The sequence below is a fragment of the Danio rerio genome, chromosome 16 (assembly GCF_049306965.1).
Source record: "Danio rerio strain Tuebingen ecotype United States chromosome 16, GRCz12tu, whole genome shotgun sequence".
Classification (NCBI taxonomy): Eukaryota; Metazoa; Chordata; class Actinopteri; order Cypriniformes; family Danionidae; genus Danio; species Danio rerio.
The window spans coordinates 55,723,494-55,745,515 of NC_133191.1; the positions used below are offsets into that span (position 1 = coordinate 55,723,494).

Here is a 22,022-nt window from a genome sequence, read left to right on the forward strand (position 1 = left end):
TGATTCCTCACAGCAAACGTAAATAATCTGTAGCAGCAATTTTGCACAGAGCAAGACTCAATAATAAAACCAGGAAGAAAAAAAAACTGTTTCCCCGCGGTCATTTGAATTGTCGCATGCATTGCGTCATCACATTCTGAGCTCCTATTTGTTCTTGGATTGACGCTCATCGCAGCTGTTGTCACACTGCAGGAAAGAGTCTGAAATCTTCTGGCACTGCCAGAACTTCATCGGAGGAAAAATCTGATCGCAATAGGCACTAAGCGACATGTCAAACCAACGATCAAAGGGCAGATTCCAGCCTAGAATTTCAGGAATCTTTTAGCATTTCCCAAATTTGTCTCGGATGACAGAATCTTGGCTGAAATCTCACAGTGTGAGCAGGGCTTTATTCAAAAGCACTGGGATTTATTTTTTACTGTCAATGGAGCCTTTGGACACGTTTAACGGTCATCAGCATCTTAAATCCATTTTTAATACTTAAGAGTTTTTTGACAGGGTCTCTGCAGATATCATAATGTCAAATTTAAGACCTTTTTAAGACCATTAAGTGTTAAATTTAAGACCTATATCGCAATATCAAAAACACGCAAGATGTTTAAAAGCACAAAAATGTAAAAGCAAAAAATTAGGGGTAAAATAAAGTTATTTAAATTGAACAGTACTAAAGTCAGGTTAAAATCACCATTGAACTACAGAAAAACAAACATCTGAATGCAGATTTATACTTTCACCTGGCACCGCATCGCAAAACTCATGAAACGGATTAAAGCTTTTAAACTTGACACGTTCGCCATTGAGGTATTTTTTTAAATGACTGGGGGCGGTCCAAAAAAACAGAAAGTAAAATCAGACGAATAAAAAGATAATCATTATCATTGAAGATGTTTTTGGGGGTCTCTTTTTTTTGTTGTTTTAACAAACTTTTCACTCAGGTTTTTTCAAAGTTTTACAAAAACTTTCCTCCTTTCCCATGGCTGTTGCAATTTCTGGCCAATAATTATTGGTCATTCTGGCAAGCAGAAATGTAACTGATAGAAAATAGGTAAAAACTTAATTAGGTATTATAGCCTCCTGTACTATTCACTCTTCAAATAAATCCCACTATCAATCCCATTTCATCACTAAAATAAAGTGAACTAGTGTCTGCTGTACAGTGTTTTGTAAAGTACAGTAAACTACTTCAGTTACTCTGTTGTGGTAATTCTATAGTTGCTATGGTAACACAACAAGTGTATTAAAAACAAACTACCCAGTGCTTTAGTTTTTTCACAATATAGGGTATATTTTTCTACAATTCAACACACTTTACTGTAGTAAAACTACACTGTATTTCATTTTATCAGTCCACTATTCTTAATACTACAGTATGCTGAAGCATCTCTTGAGAGCTAAAACACGAAAGGAGTCCGACTGAGCGAGAGCAGATCATTCGCACGTGAGCAGCCAGTGTTTTGAGAGCTCGCCAGCAGTTTTGTCCATGAACAAAGGAAACCGGTGCGTGAGCAGAGATTCGCTCTCTCGTATTACAGCGCTTTCGACTTATAAAACTGCACTTGCGACATTTGTCAGTGAAATAACGGCATACTCTGCCAGCCGAAATCATGTCGCGCGCACTCAAAGCGAACTTCCGCAAACACAGCGATGATGTCACATGAGTTTAATATCAGAAAGCTGATTGGCTATTGCAAGTTGACCTTTTTGTAGTTGTAATATCACAAATTACAATTGGGCTAGTGAAATAAAGAACTACAACACCCCAAAAACCGAGCAACAACAACAAAAGAATTTAAATGAGCATTAGATGTAGCGTTACATGGACATCACAAAAATAAGACCTGTGCTAAAATATTTAAGACCTAGAACAGCAAATTTTAGACTTTTTAAAGCCATAAATATTGATTTTTTTAATTTAAGACTTTTTTTAATTTAAGACCCCGCGGGGACCCTGCTTTATTTAAGCTTGTGAGCATTTACATGTGTTTCAAATGCAAAAAAATGAATAACCGCTCGTCCGAGGTGTATGTAATGGAGAGTCTATAGGGGCAGGACAGTAAAATTGAGGTCATTCTCTCTTTTTTTCTGCATCTATCAGTCTCACACTATTTGTTTTCCTTTTTCTGAAAGTCTCCATAACACCACTGGGGAGTTTTTCTTTTAATATTTCAGCATATAGGATTGCAAAAAAATGATGTGTTATATTCTCCCATTCACTGCGCTCTTAGTTTACCAACTATGATGACCGCTACTGAAAAACGCAGAAATGTGAAAAGGGTCCATATATCACCCTAATAACAACAGGGTTACCTCATGGAGGCCAAGTGTCTCATGGCCACGTCGAGAGCCTGAACGGACTCCAGCGGGACCTGCAGTCGCCCACTGACCAGCGTCTCCTGCAGGAGCCTCCAGGACACCTTCGCCAACCAGCGGATCGACACCTTAAAGATTCGATCCTTCCCCTCGCCAGGAATGGTCACCTCAAAATCAACCTGCAGCATCCAATCACATGCACACAATCAGATTACTAGAGAATCATTAGAGAATCACATCACAATCATTAGAGAATCATTAGAGAATCACATCACAATCATTAGAGAATTATTAGAGAATCACATCCCAATCATTAGAGAATCATTAGAGAATCACATCACAATCATTAGAGAATAATTATTGAATCACATCACAATCATTAGAGAATAATTATTGAATCACATCACAATCATTAGAGAATAATTATTGAATCACATCACAATCATTAGAGAATAATTATTGAATCACATCACAATCATTAGAGAATAATTATTGAATCACATCACAATCATTAGAGAATAATTATTGAATCACATCACAATCATTAGAGAATAATTATTGAATCACATCACAATCATTAGAGAATCATTAGAGAATCACATCACAATCATTAGAGAATCATTAGAGAATCACATCACAATTATTAGAGAATCAATAGAGAATTACATTAATCCTATATGAAATTATTAAGGGATGGGAATATAAAAAATTATTAGCCCCTCTTGTGTATTTGAAATATTTTTCCTGATATTTCCCAAGTGCTATTTAACAGAGAGATTTTTTAACGCATTTTGGACACGATACATTTAATTAACAACTAATTTCTAATAACTAGTTTTGTCTTTGCCATGACTTAAGATACTAGTATCATGGCAGCTTAAAGTGACATTTAAAGGCTTAACTGGGGTAATTAGTTTAACTAGGCAAATTACAGTAGGTTAATTAGCCAAGTCATTGTGTAACAGTGGTTTGTTCTGTAGACAAAAAAAAAAATTTGAATTATTTTTTAAAATTGCTAATAATATTGACTCTAAAAATTATATATGTATATTATATATAAATATAAATAAATATATATATATATATATATTTAAATAAATATATATATATATATATATATATATATATATATAAATATATATATATATATATATATATATATATATATATATATATATATATATATATATATATATATATATAAATAAATATATATAAATAAATAAAAAAAAATATATATATATATATATATATATATATATATATATATATATATATATATATATACATATATGCAACATGGCTGTATATTGGCACTGGTGGGACGCATTCATTTGCTCGAGGCCGCAGGCTGAGTGCCTTAGTGTCCTACCAGTGCTGATATACAGCCATATCGCACTGCTACTCATGTGATAATGCATTTATACAACAGTTCTACGCATAATCGTGTGTATAAAAAAGAAAATCAAACAGTCTCAAAACCTTTTTGGATGAGAAACTACTTTCTTCCGCCATTCACTCACATCTGCAGCTGACATCAGTACGGTAAAAGCCGTTACTAATTTAACCAAACGTCACTTAAGTTTGAATAATTCTGTAGTGTAATGCTTAAAGTGTTGACAAAATAGGTGATTTTACTCACATTAAGTTAATAAGGCTGAACGGCATGAAATGCCATCAGTCTACAGAGATTTCCCAGTATCTCTCTGTTGTAATCGGGATATCACAATAACTAACCCCAAAAAGGCCAAAGCAAAGCAAACACTACTAGATTACTGTTGTGTTTGAGATAAGGAACATCGCTAAACACATGCGGGCATTTCTTCTTTCTTCCTGTTTACTGTACTAGTCTGCAGAAACGAAAACAGGACACGCACTAGAAAGAGATCCCCTCTTCCTCGGGAAGCAAATACGGAAGTAACTGAAACTGCAATTTATCGTAATTCCGCTAGTCCTGCCTCCATAATAGAGCAAATTTCTATTGAGCCCACTGTTAAAACGGCCAACTACAGGAGGAAAAAAGCTGTTTACAGCCTGGTACAAAGAATGATGTTGGTTCATACAGCTAATATTACTCTTCATGACAACTGTGAGGGGGGTGATTTATTAATAACTCATCTGATTCGTTTATATTAAGTTATATTAAGTCTGCATAATAAAAGGCGTGGCCATTTGAGTGACAGCTAGATCTCTCTGGTCACAGTCACTTCACCTCAGTTGATTAGCTGCTGAACTCGGCATACTCATTGTATTTTTGTTTCGTTTCATGCAGCTTTACACAGTCAGTTGCTTTTTGGAATAATTTTTTACAATCATCAGATGATATGGCATGCCGTGTGCACTTAATTGTGCTCACAACCCATTCACGTGGCCTCCGTTTCCCAGGTGAGTGAAATTATACACTTATATATCATCTCTATAAATGTGTTTGCTTTATTTAATATAATTTATCATTAATAATTGTCTTTAGAGCTGTAAAGCACTTCAGAATCTGACACATTGATTAGCTGCAAGCTCTAAAACAGTCATCTGAAGCGTTGTCATACAGTGTTATGCCTTGCATTTACTAACACAGACTATATTTGAAGTATTTGGGAGTAATTCTCGGTTTCCTCCTGTAGAAAAACGTCATGAGAAAAATGCTTAGTGGCTCAATGTATTACAGCAGTGTTTTTAAAAGACTAAACACTTTATTGATATAGTCTACAATCAAGCACATGTGGTCAGAACACAAACGAGTCACGGTAATGAAGTATTAAGCAATTCTCCTAAAGAAAAGCCTGTCTAAGCAAAATGCTAGCAGGTGTCTGTAGCTTTGCTCATGTTCTGCTTCATTGCCAGCTCTACTGGTAGCTTCTTTTGCATTCTTCAGAAACCTATGAGAAACATCACGAATACTACGTCCATATCTTTTACAGTCTATGGTGTAGAGCAGGGGTGTCAAACTCAATTCCTGGAGGGCCGAAGCCCTGCACAGTTTAATTCAGGGGTCACCAAACTTGTTCCTGGAGGGCCGGTGTCCTGCAGATTTTAGCTCCAACCCTAATCAAACACACCTGGACAAGCTAATCAATGTCTCACTAGGTATACTTGAAACATCCAGGCAGGTGTGTTGAGGCAAGTTGGAGCTAAATCCTGCAGGGACACCAGCCCTCCAGGACAGAGATTGATGACCCCTGGTTTAGTTCCAACCCTGCTCCAACACACTTACCTGTAGGTTTCAAACAAGCCTGAAGGACTCAATTAGTTTGATCAGGTGTGTTTAATTAGGGTTGGAACTCAACTGTGCAGAGCTGCGGCCCTTTTGGAACTGAGTTTGACACCTGTGGTGTAGAGTAGGCGAGATGAACTGGGAAAGCAGGCAGTGGGGCATACCAATGTGAGAAAAGAAAGGGGGAACTCAACTGTTTCTAAATTAATTTGTTGCATTTTTTTTGTCTACTTACAAAATTATTTTAGGTATACATAAATATATTTTTCACAATACAGAATGCAAATAAATCCCTTTAATCATAACATTGTGTTTTCTAAACATAAATATTAAAATCAAAAATTTTAAATAAAAATAAAAATTTAAAATTTAAAATATTAAATTAAAAATTTAATGTCCTGTAACACAGAAAATAAAGTGAAAGATCCTAAAAGGTTTCATAGAAGAAAAAGAATCAAAACTAGCTTAAAGAAAGGGAAATGAAAGCTAATGAATTGTACAATATTCAAAATATTTTCACTGAGAAAGATTCAATTGTTTTATCAATGAAAATGACAAACTGAGCTTCTTTGTGTACCTTTTCACTGCCTATAGGTAACGCTAAAACAGTGTAGATATTCTTCTTCCCATCATACACTGGCTTTCGGTCACCGAAGAGCTGCGGCTTGAAATGCTGGACCATATATTCAACGACCTCCCTGTGGAGAAACACATTTAAACACACAACTTATTGATTATTCTCATTTGGGTTAATGTAAATAAGATCATTACTGTGTGATGATGACTACAAAATAAATAGGATTGGTTGGAGTTTTAAATCTCTTTTTTTTTCTTTAGCAAAAATGTATTCATTTTTAAAATTACCATATTTTATGCATATACTATTACCGGCCACTTAATTAGGTACACCTTACTAGTACCGGGTTGGACCCCCTTTTGCATTCAGAACTGCCTTAATCCTTCATGACTCAGATTCAAAAAGGTACTGGAAATATTCCTCAGAGATTTTGCTCCATATTGACATGAGAGCATCACACAGTTGCTGCAGATTTGTCAGCTACGCATCCATAATGCCAATCTCCCATTCAAGGTGCTCTATTGGTTTGGGAGCTGGTGACTGTGGATCTTCTTTTGTCACCAATATTGTCTGTTGGTGAGCCTGTGAGAATTGTAGCCTCAGTTTCCTGTTCTTAAGCCTCCTTTCCACTGCACACGACAAACGACAAGTGACAGACCGGAAGTCATTTTTTTGCAATGGAGAGAAGTTCGAGAGCTGCGTGGAGGTCCAATCATCTCCATATGTGGAATAATCGGATCAGAATTGAGCTGCGGATCCGTTGAAATATTTGAACTCCTGCGACTAGACCTTATGCGACTGGCCGACCGGATGTGACGTATTACAGTGTTATCCAAGCAGGTCCGTGCGTGCGAGATGAGAAATACTAGTTTATATGTTTATTTTTTGAATAAGAAAAAGTCTATATTAAAAAAAAATTAAATTCTGTTCATAAATGTAAGTATTAAAGTAATAAAAATATATATTTTTCTGTTGTCTCCGCATTCCCTCCATTATTTTTAGCCGTCTAGGAGTTTATAGTATTCATTCAACCATGGTGAACGCACAGAAAATGAAGACTCTTGCTTTTGCACTCCTTTATTTCAGTCACTGCCAGAACAGCTTCTCTCCCATGGTGCATGTCAGAAGTGAAAATTCTGTGTGACTGCCAAAAGGGGGCGTATTCCCACAGTCGTGTCCAATATCATGTGCAGTGGAAAGGCGGCTTTAGCTGACAGGAGTGGCACCCGGTGTGGTCTTCTGCTGCTGTAGCCCACCCGCCTCAAGGTTGGACATGTTGTGTGTTCAGAGATGCTCTTCCGCAGACCTCGGTTGTACCGAGTGCTTATTTGAGTTACTGTTGCCTTTCTATTAGCTAAAACCAGTCTGCTCATTCTCCTCTGACTCTAAGGCATGAAAAAGGCATTTGCGCCCACAGAACTGCCGCTCACTAGATTTTTCCTCTTTTTCACACCATTCTCTGTAAACCCTAGAGATGGTTGTTCGTGAAAATCCCAGTAGATCAGCAGTTTCTGAAATACTCAGACCAGCCCGTCTGGCACCAACAACCATGCCACGTTCAAAGTCACCTAAATCCCCTTTCTTCCTCATTCTGATGCTCGGTTTGAACTGCAGCAAATCGTCTTGACCATGTCTACATGCCTAAATGCATTGAGTTGCTGCCATGTGATTGGCTGATTAGAAATTTGCGTTAACGAGCAGTTGGACAGATGTACCTAATAAAGTGGCCGATGAGTGTATATTAAAGACAGTTTTATGGTATGATAACAACAATATTATTAAATCAAACAAAATTTATTTATAAGTTAAATGTGTATAAGAAAAATCTATAACACAAATAAAAACCAAAGCATCTGATGACCTGTAACTGACAATATTACTGTAGTGAACATGTTTTTGTGCATCACTTTCAGCTTCAGAAAGCGTGTGTGTTTTATTAGAGAGTGTGTTAAACTAATGATGTCACTTTCACACTCATCCTCGCGCTTGTACAGACGCGTCAGGATTAAACCAGGCTTAGGCTGTATTTAACAGAGTGGCAGAAGATTTAGTTGAGCTTCAAAACACTGTAAAATAAATCTTTCTCCCTTACATTTTTTCAATGAATCAAATGAACTTTTCTAGTCATCTCAACTTATATATATTTCATTTACAGTTTCATTTAATTTTGTTTAGATCTCAGTCCTTTTTTTTTTTTACTTCAGTTATGTTTATTTCTATTTAGCATTTTAGTTAAATTTTATTTCATGTAACGTTTAAATAATAAGTTTTCAATTGAATTTGTTTGGTAATCTGTAAGAATATTTTTAAAGAAATAACCTACACTTCTAAATTTCAATGTAAAATATTATATATGTGTTTTTCATACATGCATTTAGGTCCCGTAAACACCAATACAGTACATCCGGAAAGTATTCATAGCGTTTCACTTTTTCCACATTTTTTATGTTACAGCTTTATTCCAAAATGGATTAAATTAATTTATTTCCTCACCATTCTACACACAAATCCCCATAATGATAATGTGAGAAAAGAGTTTTTGAAATTGTTGCAAATTTATAAAAAAAAAATCACATGTACATCAGTATTCACAGACTTTGCCGTGAAGCTGTAAATTGAGCTCAGAAATTCTGTCTCCACTGATCATTCTTGAGATGTTTCAGCAGCTTCATTGGAGGTCACCTGTGGTCAATTCAGTTGATGACATGATCCGAAAAGGCTACACCTGTCTATATAAGCTCCCAGGGTTGACAGTGCATATCAAAGCACAAACCAAGCATGAAGACAAAGGAATTGTCTGTAGACCTCTGAGACAGGATTGTCTCAAGGCACAAGGCTGGGGAAGGTTACAGAAACATTTCTGCTGCTCTGAAAGTTCCAGTGAGCACAGCGGTCTCCATCATCCGTAAGTGGAAGATGTTTGGAACCACCAGGACTCTTCCTAGAGCTGGCCGGCCATCTAAGCTGAGTGATCGGGGGAGAAGGGCTTTAATCAGGGAGGTGATCAATAACCCGATGGTCACTCTGTCTGAGCTTGTGGCATCATATTGAAAAAGACTTGAGGCCGTAATCGCTGCCAAAGGAGCATCAACAAAGTATTCAGCAAAGACTGAGAATACTGATGTGCATGTGATTTTTTATTTTTAATAAATTTGCAACAATTTCAAAAACTGTTTTTTTAACAGACACCAAAAATGATGAGGCGTCGTGTAGCTGCATATTTACATGACCGTCATCTTCACTGTATGCATATTCATAGCAAAACCGAGCCTATAACATTACTGCCTCCCTTCATTTTCTTCGAAAAATATGAAACATACCCTCCCTTTTGCTGAATATCAGTTTAATAACCCATAACGGCCATTATAAAAGTATACAGTACAAGATTATACAATATAGAAAATAAAGGCAAGCAATCAGTCAATAAGCTAAATCAATGCACACAGGAACATTAATTAATATATTAACTTATCTGTGCGCTCAGCCAAAATGCATTACCTGGGAACAAGTAATGGATTCAAAAGACCAAACAGTCGAGACACAATGAATCAAATATCACGTTTAACAACAACAGTGAGATGAAATCCCGAGGAAGATACTGTCCGACGTGTGCTGCTCTCACCTGGGGAGCTGTGCTCAAAGCACCCACTGACTGCCTGGAGCTCAGACGTCTGCATACGCTGCAGCGCATGTCAAGGTGTGTGTGGTCACGTGATGTGCATTTTTATCAGTATAGTGTGGACAGAGATCTTATCAGAAACGATTGGTGAAACGCCAGTGTGGACGTGCATCGTTTTCATTCTAAAACACCGTTTGAAAACTAAAACGTATTAGTGTAAACAGGGCCTTACAATAAATCAATTTCCTACTGTGTTTTCAAATCTAGATATTTCAATCTGGCTTCATTTGATTTCATGCATTGCTTATTTATTTTTCATGCAACTCCAACGGTTTTATTGTAACATATAACATGACCTTCACTTTCACTGTGTTTACCTGTTGACCCGTCGAGGGCACTTATCAGGCTTGATGTCCACCTCATAGTGAAACACGTCCATTTTGGGGATCTCCACCTCGAAGTAGTTCGCCAGCAGTTTGATGGGTTTGCCGACAGTGCCCATGCCGGGCCTGCGGGGCGCCTGAAACACCTGCTGCAGGGGCGGAGGGTACGGCCCGACGGGCACTGCACAAACACACACACACACACACACACACACACACACACACACACACATACACATACAGAAGGTTAAATAGAGGAGTTCATGGGGAGATTCAAGGATTAGGAGACTGCAGATATGCTGACAAGAGTGTGTGTATGTGTGTGTGCGCGCAAACGGGACAAAAGCAGACTAAAGGAACAAAGAAGGAGACTGAATGGAGAAGGGGGTGGAAAGGCAACTGGAGGACAAAAATTAGAAAGTAAGGAGGATGGGGGTTAAAGTGCACTTAAAGGGAAAGTTGTATTAAACAGTGGAACTCATTATTCTGATTCAGCTGGAGATGCATCATCAGACTAAAATAAAAGTCTGCAGCAACTTCCGGCTCACACAGACTTTAAATCCGTGGTCACCAACCTTTTTTAGCCCAAGATGAATGGTAAGATCCAAAAGGCAAGATTGACAAATCAAAAAATAAAGCTATGAATAAAGAATTTTCCAGCTTTAGAGCTTTCATTTAACCCATTTAACAATGTCGAAGCACTAGTGTAGCCTGATTTAAAAATCTGGCATTACAGCAATCTGTGAAGACATTTGGTTGACGTTTGGCGGGGGTGAAAATTTGAGCAAACAAAAAAAAAGGATTGGTAAAATGATTTTAATCAATAAAAGAGGGGCGTGGCTAAAATAACGTGTCTGAAGCCATTACATTGACATCATCAGAGAAAGCCCACCACTGCAAATGAAGAAGCAGATGTTCAGACTTTCTTGATTGAAGATTACTGAAACAACCTTTTTTTCAGTGGATTAACTTGCACGGATTAATTGTTCAGCTGGGGTCCGTCCTTCGTACGTGGATTACTCAGTTAGCTGGATTTGGTTATTGACGATTTAACACGATCCAGGATCGTTTGGTTCTTCAAAACTCATCCGAGAGTTGTTGGCATAGCAACAGTTCTGGTAGCTCAAACGTGCTCGGGAGCAGCAGCTCATTTCATATAAACGGAATTAGATCGGTTAATTTAAAAGCAAAGATAATACTGAAATTATGTACCGAATTCTGATATTTTCTTACAGTAGTTATATACACATGGGAAAAATAAATAAATATATATATATATATATATATATATATATATATATATATATATATATATATATATATTTATATATATATATATATATTTATATATATATATATTTTTATATATATATATATATATATATATATATATATATATTTATTTATTTATTTATTTATTTTTCCCAATATTTATTTATATATATATAAATATATGTAAAAGACTACCACCTGGTGGTTCAAAGAGAAAATTTATTGATATTAACTATTTAGATAAAAATGCTTACAATCGCTTTAGTAGCCTATACAATTTGTGTATGATAATAGACATGCACAATATGCAAAGGAATAATACATTTATGCAGTCATGAACATATTTTGACAGCTAATATGCCGGTGATTTGATGCAGATGCCTTCACCAACATCAAAATGCTTTTTTTATGCAAAATTTATTTAAACATCCAGTTATTCCTTACACCGATTAAGAAACCGGCTACTATAATAAAGAAAATCCACTCTAACTGTAAAACAAACTAAATTGCTAAATACTCTTGACACATGAAAATGTAAAGCCTGTGTATATAAACAGGATTAGATCGACTCATTTCAAGCAAAGCTAATACTGAAAGTACCGAATTCTGATATTTTCTTACAGAAGTAACCTATAGCTAGGGCCAGACAGAATCTGCTGACATTTTTTGCTATTTCTGCTGAGAATTTGTAAAAAATCTGCAGATTTATGTGTCATTATTTTAGAGGCATCATAACTAAAAACTTTATACATTAAATAAAAATAAACACATTTTTAACTTAAACATTTTTACAATGCAAGTCCAATTAGATCCACTTATTTGGTAAACAAATCAAACTGGATAGTAAACAAATCATATGAAAATTTTAATATTACTGTTGTTAAATCACAAAATTATCAGTAAAATTAATTCAAAAACTAAATAAATATTAATTTACAAACATTTACACAAGTAAATACATAAACTAAATTATGGCCAAAAAAATCTGTGGATTTCTGCGCGTGCAGGTTCAGTGTGAGCCAACTGATAAGTTATATACACTTGGCAAAATAGTAAAATAGTAAAAAAAAAAAAAGGTTTATAACACAAATTATAACACGTTTATAATTTATAATAATTAGTAATATTTAATATTAAATAATGAATAACATTTGTTTATACACATATAAGTTTTAAGAAATATCCCAAGGAGATCAAAGAACATTTATTAAATTTTACTTTTTAGATACAAACTATTTTAAGGTATCGACCCAGCTTTATAATTTGGTTATGATAATAGGCATGCAGAATATTCTGTTCACAATATAACAAATTTTCAGTTTGATTGTTGGTTTGTTTTTTAAAAGAATAATATTTTATGCAGTCATGTGCATATTTTGACAGCTAATATACCGGTGATTTGATGATTTGCAGAAGTTGCAGACACATTTACCGATATCAAAATGCTTTTTTGATGCAAAATGTATTTAAATTTGCTGATTAAGACACTTAAATAGGCCAAGGCTACTTTAATAAAGAAAACTCGCTCTAACTGTAAAACTAATAAATTGCTAAATACTCTTTGACACATGAAATTGTAAAGCCTGCAGCTCAAAATAAATGTGGAAAGTTATTGCGTATTATATTTAACAAACCGTTTTCTATGAATCTGATGTAATTTTGCTCACATGGATAATTGAATATTAATCAGATGATGTCATTACGCTGCTGTGCCTCAGCCAATCGTAGCGTTGCTGATCATGATTTCGAGGATGGATAGATCTGTCCTTCACAACACACGCAGCGATCTCAGATCAGTTCAACCAGACATTTTTAACTGATTAGCGAACTTGTTTGAAGAACCAAATTAGCCAGAGATCAGTTATCAAAATTTACAGAACCAGGATCTGCCAAATCATTTAAGCGAGCTACGAAGGACAGACCCCTGAAGCCTATCACAGTAAATAAACACTGTAATTTTTTATTTCACACAGACTTAAATGCAGCAAGTTTCGCTTTGTTACTTGACAGCCATAACCTGCAGCATGTGAAACAGGCTTTTTATAAGTAAAGCTTTTAGAGAACTTGTTTCACTTTTATTTTCACAGCCAGATTTACATTTGCATAAATACACTGTTTTTCTGTCCAACAATGTACATTAAAGGTGCTGTATGTAAGTTTTTGACTCTTCTAAAACATAAAAAAAACATAATATGCTTGCAGATATTTCAGAAACAAGCTAAGCTGAGTGAACGTTTACCTGAAAAACAATGCTGAAGTCAGATATTCTGCTTTGAAAATGTGTGTTATGTGCTGGAATAGCTGTCTTTGTTTAACCTTTGCCATGATGACAGCAAATAATATTTGACTAGACATTTTGCAAGATGAAAAAGTGACATTAAAAGGCTCATCTAGGTTAATTAGGCAAGTTAGAGTAAATAGGCAAGTCACTGTATAACAGTGGTTTGTTTTGGAGACAATTAAAAAAGGGGTAATAAAAGGGTTAATAATATTGACCTTAAAATAGTTATTGAAAAATTTACGAACTGCTTTTATTCTAGCCGAAATAAAACAAATCAGACTTTCTCCAGAGGAAAAAATATTATAGGAAATACATTGAAAATTTCCTGTTAAGCATCAATTGGGGAATATTTGAAAAGGAGATAAAAAATTCACAGGAGGGCGAATAATTTTGACTTCAACTGTATTTAATTATACAGGGTGGGCCATTTATGTGGATACACCCTAATAAAATGGGAATGGTTGGTGATTTAACGTCCTGTTTGTGGCACATTAGTATATGCAAGGGGGCAAACTATTCAGCTATCTTGAATACAACGTTTGTTTTTTTTAATAGGAAGAGGGTCATGTGACACATCAAACTTACTGGGGATTTCACAAGAAAATCAATGGTGTGCTTGGTTTTAACATAACTTTATTCTTTCATGAGTCATTTACAAGTTTCTGACCACTTATAAAATGTGTTCAATGTGCTGCCTATTGTGTTGGATTGGCAATGCAACCCTCTTCTCCCACTCACTGATAGCAACACCGCAGGAGAAATGCCAGCACAGGCTTCCAGTATCCGCAGTTTCAGGTGCTGCACATCTTGTATCTTCACACCATAGACAATTGCCTTCAGATGACCCCAAAGATAAAAGTCTAAGGGGGTCAGATCGGGAGATCTTGGGGGCCATTCAACTGGCACATGATGACCAATCCACTTTTCAGGAAACTGTTCATCTAGGAATGCTCAGACCTGACACCCATTATGTGGTGGTGCACCATCTTGCTGGAAAAACTCAGGGAACGTGCTTCAGTGCATAAAGAGGAAAGCACATCATCATGTAGCAATGTCAAATATCCAGTGGCCTTGAGGTTTCTATTGATGAAGAATGGCCCACTATCTGTGTTGTCTATGGTGTATCCATATAAATGGCTCACTCTATATTACTAAAAAAGTCACCCAACACTAATAATGTGCACAAGTATTGAAATCTCTATAAGTTCTACACATTGTAAGTTCATATCTGCTAATTATTTTGAGTTGAATCAGATAATAAATAAACAGATTCCTAGACTAAGTTCCAGCTTGATGTTCACTGAAACACAGAGAGACACTAACAGAGACTCCTGCTGTGATGTTGAGTAATCAAACTCACAACTCAATGTAAATATAAACATACAACATTCGTGTGCAGTTGAGAAAGCACAAGAAATAGAGCAGTTATTTGTCACTTTGCTAGTAATAGAAGACAGATGTCAACAGTTGTGTGGCTTGGCTTCGTCTTCAAAAACAAGAACAAAACACAAAGCCAACGAATGAAACAGACTGTGCAGACAGCATTTAAACCAGTACGAGACATTGAGGGCTCTATTTTGACGGTCCATGTGCAGAGCGCAAAACGCAGGGCGCAAACGCTTTCAGGGCGTGTCAGAACGCATTTTTGCTAATTTACGGATGGGAAAATGTGCTTTGCGAAATGGCGCATGGTTTAAAAGGGTTGAGTTTATTTTCTTAATGAGTTATAGGTGTGTTTTGAGAATAAACCAATTAGAGTCTCATCTCCCATTCCCTTTAAGAGCCAGCTGCGTCGCGCCAAGAGCGCATTCACTATTTACAGGACGCAAAGTAAGTCTAAGTGAAAAAAATGAGCATTTCACAAGCAAACAGTTAACAGTTAACAGTTTTTCAACAGAAAACTGTTAAACAGAGCATCTACTGCGTGAGAATGAGAGATAATGGAACTACTTTCTCTTGCGCCAAGCTGAAACTACCAAAAGACTATTGCGCCGCGTCTTGTGCCACACTGCGCCGGGTGTATGATAGGGCCCTTAGAGTATAACACTTCTACCATGTCATTTTTATCATTTTGAAAATTATTTCATTCAGTGTTGGGAGTTTTATTTACTGTAAATAATTTGGCTTAATTTTATATTATATTTAATGTTTTCTCTTTAAATAAAATGTTCTATTAATTTTTTTGCGTTTATTTTGTTGTATTTTCACCATTTTTATTAGAGTTTCTTTAATTAAATATACATCTACACAGTAGTGGAAAGAGTCCTAAAATATCATACTAAAGTTAAAGTACCATAACTTGCCTAAAAATGTAGAGCAAGTAGAGTAAAAGTATCTGTTGTAAATATTACTCAAAGTATGAGTGAAAAGTAGAGCTTTCAAAAGTACTCAAGAGCAGTGAGGAGTATTACGCTGTAAAAAGTTGATGCATTTACATCTAGTTTGTGGATGTGCGTAAACGTAACATTCTGTAGTGCATTTAGTTACTGCCCAGCAGGCACACAACATCATAAGATGCTAATATTAGGTTATATTTAGGTCGTGACGTCAGGTGACCAAACTTCAAAATCTAGTCAGCGTCTAAAGACAATATTATTTTGATGTCTAGTAATGACGTCAAATGGCGTTGATATTTGGTTGATTTTAGGTTGTTAGAATTACATTTTTTACAGTTTTTCACATTAAAAAAAAAAAAAAAGAAGCCACGAGTAGGTGCGGCCAACCGTCCCCATTTTGTTTGCGCGTCATCGCACTCACGGCGGGATACCAAACAAGGAGAAAGAGACGGAGAGTGAGCGGAGCTACAGACACTGGGCTCAGACACACTTTACTTTGGGAGAACGCTTAATACTTTATCACCTGTGACTCGTTTGTGTTCTGACCACTTGTGCTTGGTTGTATACTATATCAATAAAGTGTTTAGTCTTTTAAAAACACTGCTGTAATACATTGAGCCACTAAACATTGTTCTCATGACGTTTTTCAACAGGAGGAAAATGCGAATTACTTCCAAACACTTCAGATATAGTCTGTGTTAGTAAATGTAAGATTATTGATGACATCTAGCATAACACTGTATGACAACGCTTCAGATGACTGTTCTAGAGCCTACAGCTAATCAATCTGACAGATTCTGCAGTGCATTACAGCTCTAAAGAACATTAAAAATGATAAATGATCTTAAATAAAACAAATGCATTAATAGAGATGGTTTACGAGTGTATAACATTTATAGAGATGGTATATAAGTAACTTTACTCACATGGGAAACGGAGGCCACGTGAATGGGTTGTGAGCACAATTAAGTGCACACCGCATCCCAAATCATCTGATAATTGTAGGAAATAATCCCAAAAGGCAACTGACTGTGTAAAGCCACATAAAACAAAACAAAAATAGGATGAAGATGCCGAAATCAGAGGCTAATCTGCCAGAGTCAGCTGGAATGATGGCAACAGCAAGACCTAGCTGTCAATCAAGTGGCCACGCCCTTAATTATGCAAACTTAATATAACCTAATATAAAGGAAACTGATGAGTTATAAAAAAATTCACCCCCTCACAGTTGTCATGAAGGGTAATATTAGCTTTATGAACCAAAATCGTTCTTTGTACCAAGCTGTAAACAGCTTTTTTTTTTGCTGTAAAGTTGGCCATTCTAACAGTGGGCTCAATTGAAATTTGCTCTATTATGGAGCCAGGAGCGGCCAGGACTAGCGGAATTTCGATGAATTGCAGTTTCAGTTACTTCCGTATTGGCTTCCTGAGGGAGAGTGGGAGGTTGCCGCTTGGTGAATGCACAGCACAGTTATGATCTTATTGCCACATTATATCGTTATGATAACATAATATATACTTTCAGTGATTTCCTGAAAATAAACACCAAAAAATTAAGCAACTGGAATCACTACAGCAGTCGCCATCATCTGATCTTATATGAAGCAAGAGATGTAATGACATATGATGACATGTGCAGGTGCTGCAGTGCTGTCCTATTTCTTAGGGGTAAATTTTGAAGCCCTTCCCCTTCACTCTCTGTTTGAAGGGCCAAGGGTTAGGGGTGCAAAAAATAGAATTGGGATTGGGCCTAAGTGTTCGTATGAATAAATGACATACAAAAAAAAACACACACAAATACAAGTGAACTATTACAGCGTGGAGTGAACACCACATGGAATACGCCTCAATTGTGATACAGTAAGAGTTCAAATAATTGAACTCAAGTGGAAAAACTTGTGTGAAAAACATTTAACAGGCAAATTAGAGTGAGTGGCATGATGCTCTGCATTTGGTGTGAACCCCCAGCATAAAAGTATTCATTCATCCATTCATTCATTTTCCTTTCAGCTTAGTCCCTTTATTAATCAGGGGTCGCCACAGCAGAATGAACCTCCAACTTAAGCCTGATTTATACTTCTGCGTCAGGTGACCGGCGTAACCCACAGCGCATGCAACGCGCATAGCTGTGCATTTACACTTCTGTGCGCTGTCTCTTTTGGTCTGCATTAACACTTCCGAAACGCTAGTTGGCAGTGAGGTGTAAATGTTCCTCTGTGTCGAGTTTCTTCGCTGCTGTTTTGCGTTTCCTGAACACTTCCGGGATGTACAAGTGGTTCAAACTCGCTCATTTTGAGGCAGGAACCTGGTAGACGTGCAACAACTTTAAATATGAGGTAAACACAAAACAAAACTTTCCATCCGGAGCTCCTTTACGGGACTCCACACTTGTAAACAATCGCTCGCGCCATTCGCGTGGCTCTCGGCCCCGCCCAGACTCGTCAGCGCTACCAAGCCGACCAATCACAGAGCTTACGCTACGCGTCGTTGCGACGTGTAGTTACATTTTTTGAGAGGTGCACGTCAGTGACGGCGACGGCCACGGCGAAGGGCTATGCGTCAGCGCCGTAGCATACGCCGGCGTTTGACGTAGAAGTATAAATCAGCCTTTATCCAGCACATGTTCTACACAGCGGATGCCCTTCCAGCTGCAACACAGTAATGGGAAACACCCATACACTCTTGTATACACATATACACTACAGCCAATTTAGCTTATTCAATTCCCCTTTAGCGCATGTGTTTGGGCTGTGGGGGAAACCGGAGCACCTGGAGGAAACTAGGCATGGGACGATAACCGGTTTCAAGGTTTACGGCGGTTTGGAAAAGTCAAGGTATTAAAACCGCAAATGTTTTGTTATACCGTTTCTAAGGTATATGTAAAGAGTTTTTTGAAGTGTTTTTTTTATGTTTTGTAGGGATGTAACGGTATCAGAATTTCACGGTTCGGTAATACCTCGGTATGAATGTCACGGTACAGTATTTATTGAATCATTTACAGGAAAAACAAAACTTATGAAAATACTCCAAAAAAGTGCCAAAAGTGTCAATGACATACAAATTAGCCATCTATCTGTAAGCTTTGAAACAGGAACTTCAATTTTAATAACAAAAAAATATTAAACCATGTAAAAAAATTAAGTTTCAATTTAGTATTGTTGAAAACTCATCACATTCAACATTTATTCACTCACTCACTTAGATAGAGATGGGTTTAAAGGAAAATTATCATATGAATATAATCTGGTAAAAGCTGGTATCTCTGGGTATTTACAATGTCCCCTGCAACAGAAAAAAACCTCTCATTTGGGACTGAGGTTTCTGGGACAAGAGAGATATGACTTGGCCCAGGTTGACAGCAGTGGGTAACGTTGTGCTTTGTCTTTCCCCCACTTGAGAGGGCAAACCATGAGTGAGATAGAGGTCTCATGTCTGCATCAATCTGAACAGTGTGCTGACAACACCGCTATTCAGTACACGCGCGACAACACAGCTGATAAAAACTCGCGCGACAACACAGCTGATAAGAACTCGCGCGACAACACAGCTGATAAGAACTCGCGCGACAACACAGCTGATAAGAACTCGCGCGACAACACAGCTGATAAGAACTCGCGCGACAACACAGCTGATAAGAACTCGCGCGACAACACAGCTATTCAGTACGCGCGCGGCGACAACACCCGCTTTAGAGTTTTTCAGCTCTTTTTCATCCCCACTTCTAGCAGCACACTCCATTTCCGCATTACTGGATCTGTAGCGACAACAGAGCACAAGGGATGATGGTCAAGCATGGGCTGATGGGAATTGTAGTTTTCGCTACCTCCCGTTCGCTTCATTCGCCTGAGCAAATTTTCTCAGAAGACCTATAGTTTTACCGAGTCATGCGACTTCGGTAATATCGAAAAAAATTAATATTGCGGTATGACGGTATTTACAATACCGTTACATCCCTAATGTGTTGTAAGGAAATCAGTGTTTTGAAGCTAATAAAGTAAGCAGAAGTCAACGGTTTATTTTAATTCTGTAGCCTGACATGTTTACTGTTCCAAAATTGTATAAATTTATTTAAACTGTGCACCCCCACTGCACATGGACATTTGTAATTATGTACACACCCGCTGTACATATACATTTGTAATTATGTTTATCTGCACGCTTCTGATTATTAATAGCATCCTGCACATATATTCATGGTAAATCTCAGTTCATAGCTAATACAACCTGTATATAATGTTGATAGTACATCTATCTGTAAATATCACCATAGTTTTTCTATAACTGCATTTTAAAGCTTAGACCTGTATCCTGCACTTGCTGCTATTGCACTGCTGGTTAGACCTAAACTGCATTTCGTTGCCTTGTACTTGTACATGCAGGGTTCTTACACCTTTTCCAACTTCAAATTCCAGCACTTTTCAAGCACTTTTAAGGTGCATTTGTATGTTTTTCCAGCACCTAATACCACGGTTAATTATGTTATTATATGTTGTATATACTTTTTCACATTTAAATTGTGCTATTTCAAAAAACAGAATATGACATTTCAACTTAAATTGTTGAGTACTTTAGAGCATAGATTTTTTGGAATAGTTCACCCAAAAGTGATTAAAAAATATTTTTTTCAAGGTTCAGTTATTGCATGAAGTATGTTTTTAAGCTTGGCCTCTTTCTACCTAAAGTTGATATCTCAAGAAATGAGCTTACAGTCAGATTTTGTTTGGGTGTAGTACCAAACTTTCATGACCAGTCGTTCAAGACATTTCATGTGCATTGCTATTTATTTATTTATTTATTTTTACAGTCATTGGATTGGCGTTTCAGGTGCAAAGATGCATTCTGGGTTAATGTCTCCTAAATACGTGTAAAGCTAATAGTGCCAAAACAATCTGAATTTGAATTGTTAATTTGAATTCTTAACAACTTAAAATTGTATTTTTACATACCCAACATCTGCAGTCTTTGAATACAGAACCAAAAAAATTCTGAAGTTTAAAAATATATCTATAAAAATCTGACTTAAAAAAGTCATAAAATCTTAAATTTCAGATGTTCAATAATCAAGTTAAGAAATACAAATTCAAAACATTACTAATAGGACATAATCAGTATAATTAACTTACATTTGTTTATAATTCAATTTAACACAATTCAAATTCAGATTGTTTTGGCTTATTATTAGCTCCATAAATACGCACATGCAGTGAACATTTCGCAATGAAAACTGGTCGCACGACAACAATTTATGCACTCGCACATATGCTCCTAAATATATTTTGAGGTCACATAGATAAAATCGTGTGCATATGCAACCAAAAGTCACAATTTAGAGCCCTAAATTCAAATTCAAGCAGGTTCAAGCACTTTGTCCAAAATCCAAGCACTTTGAACACTTTTAACCTAGAAAACACTATATTAAAATCAAGCATTTTTCAGGATTTCCAGCACCCGTACATGTGTGATGACAAAGTTGAATCGAATCCAATCTAATCTAATCTAATCTAATCTAATCTAATCTAATCTAAATGCTTCCTAAAATGTAATCTATTGTGTTAAAAGGGAAAAAAAATAGTTTTTTACTAAGACATTTAAATATAAATTATTTTACAGCAGTAAACACAATACCCTAATACCGTGATATTTTTATCTAAGGTTATCCAACCGTCAGAAACTTATACCGGCCCATGTCTGCGATATATTAAATTAGACTAGAAGTCAAGTTATTGTTTGCTGTTCCTAAACAGGTGAAAGACTTGTCAGATAGTGTATATCAAAGTTTTCATGAACCTTGTTTTGTCTTCAGATCGCTTAATATAAGTTTTAAATTCACTTTGAGGAAAAAGTCATTACAAATTACATTAATGGCAGCTGTTCTCCTTCGGAGGATGCAGCCTCTGAAATGAGACTCGGATATTGAGTTTAATGGAGAATAAAAGTTGTTGTTGTTTTTAACCCAGACATTTCAAAAGAAACATGTTTTAGAGCAGTGATATTTTTATCCGAGGTGATCATAACATCAGAATCTTATGCCCA

At 36.4% G+C, this 22,022-nt stretch overlaps 1 protein-coding gene across 4 annotated transcripts in view; it reads right to left on the minus strand.

The window, feature by feature from the left end:
- The window catches only part of ago1 (argonaute RISC component 1), a 70,399-nt gene that overhangs the window by 40,605 nt on the left and 7,772 nt on the right, over positions 1-22,022 (minus strand). For all 4 annotated transcript variants that reach the window (XR_012391510.1, XR_012391509.1, XM_005158472.6 and 1 more), the window contains 3 exon segments: positions 10,095-10,281; positions 6,099-6,219; positions 2,308-2,489 (listed from right to left, as the gene is read on the minus strand). Coding sequence is in view for 2 of the 4 variants with exons in the window: in XM_005158472.6 (XP_005158529.3) it covers positions 2,308-2,489; positions 6,099-6,219; positions 10,095-10,281 (490 nt within the window). In the remaining 2 variants the exon portion in view is untranslated.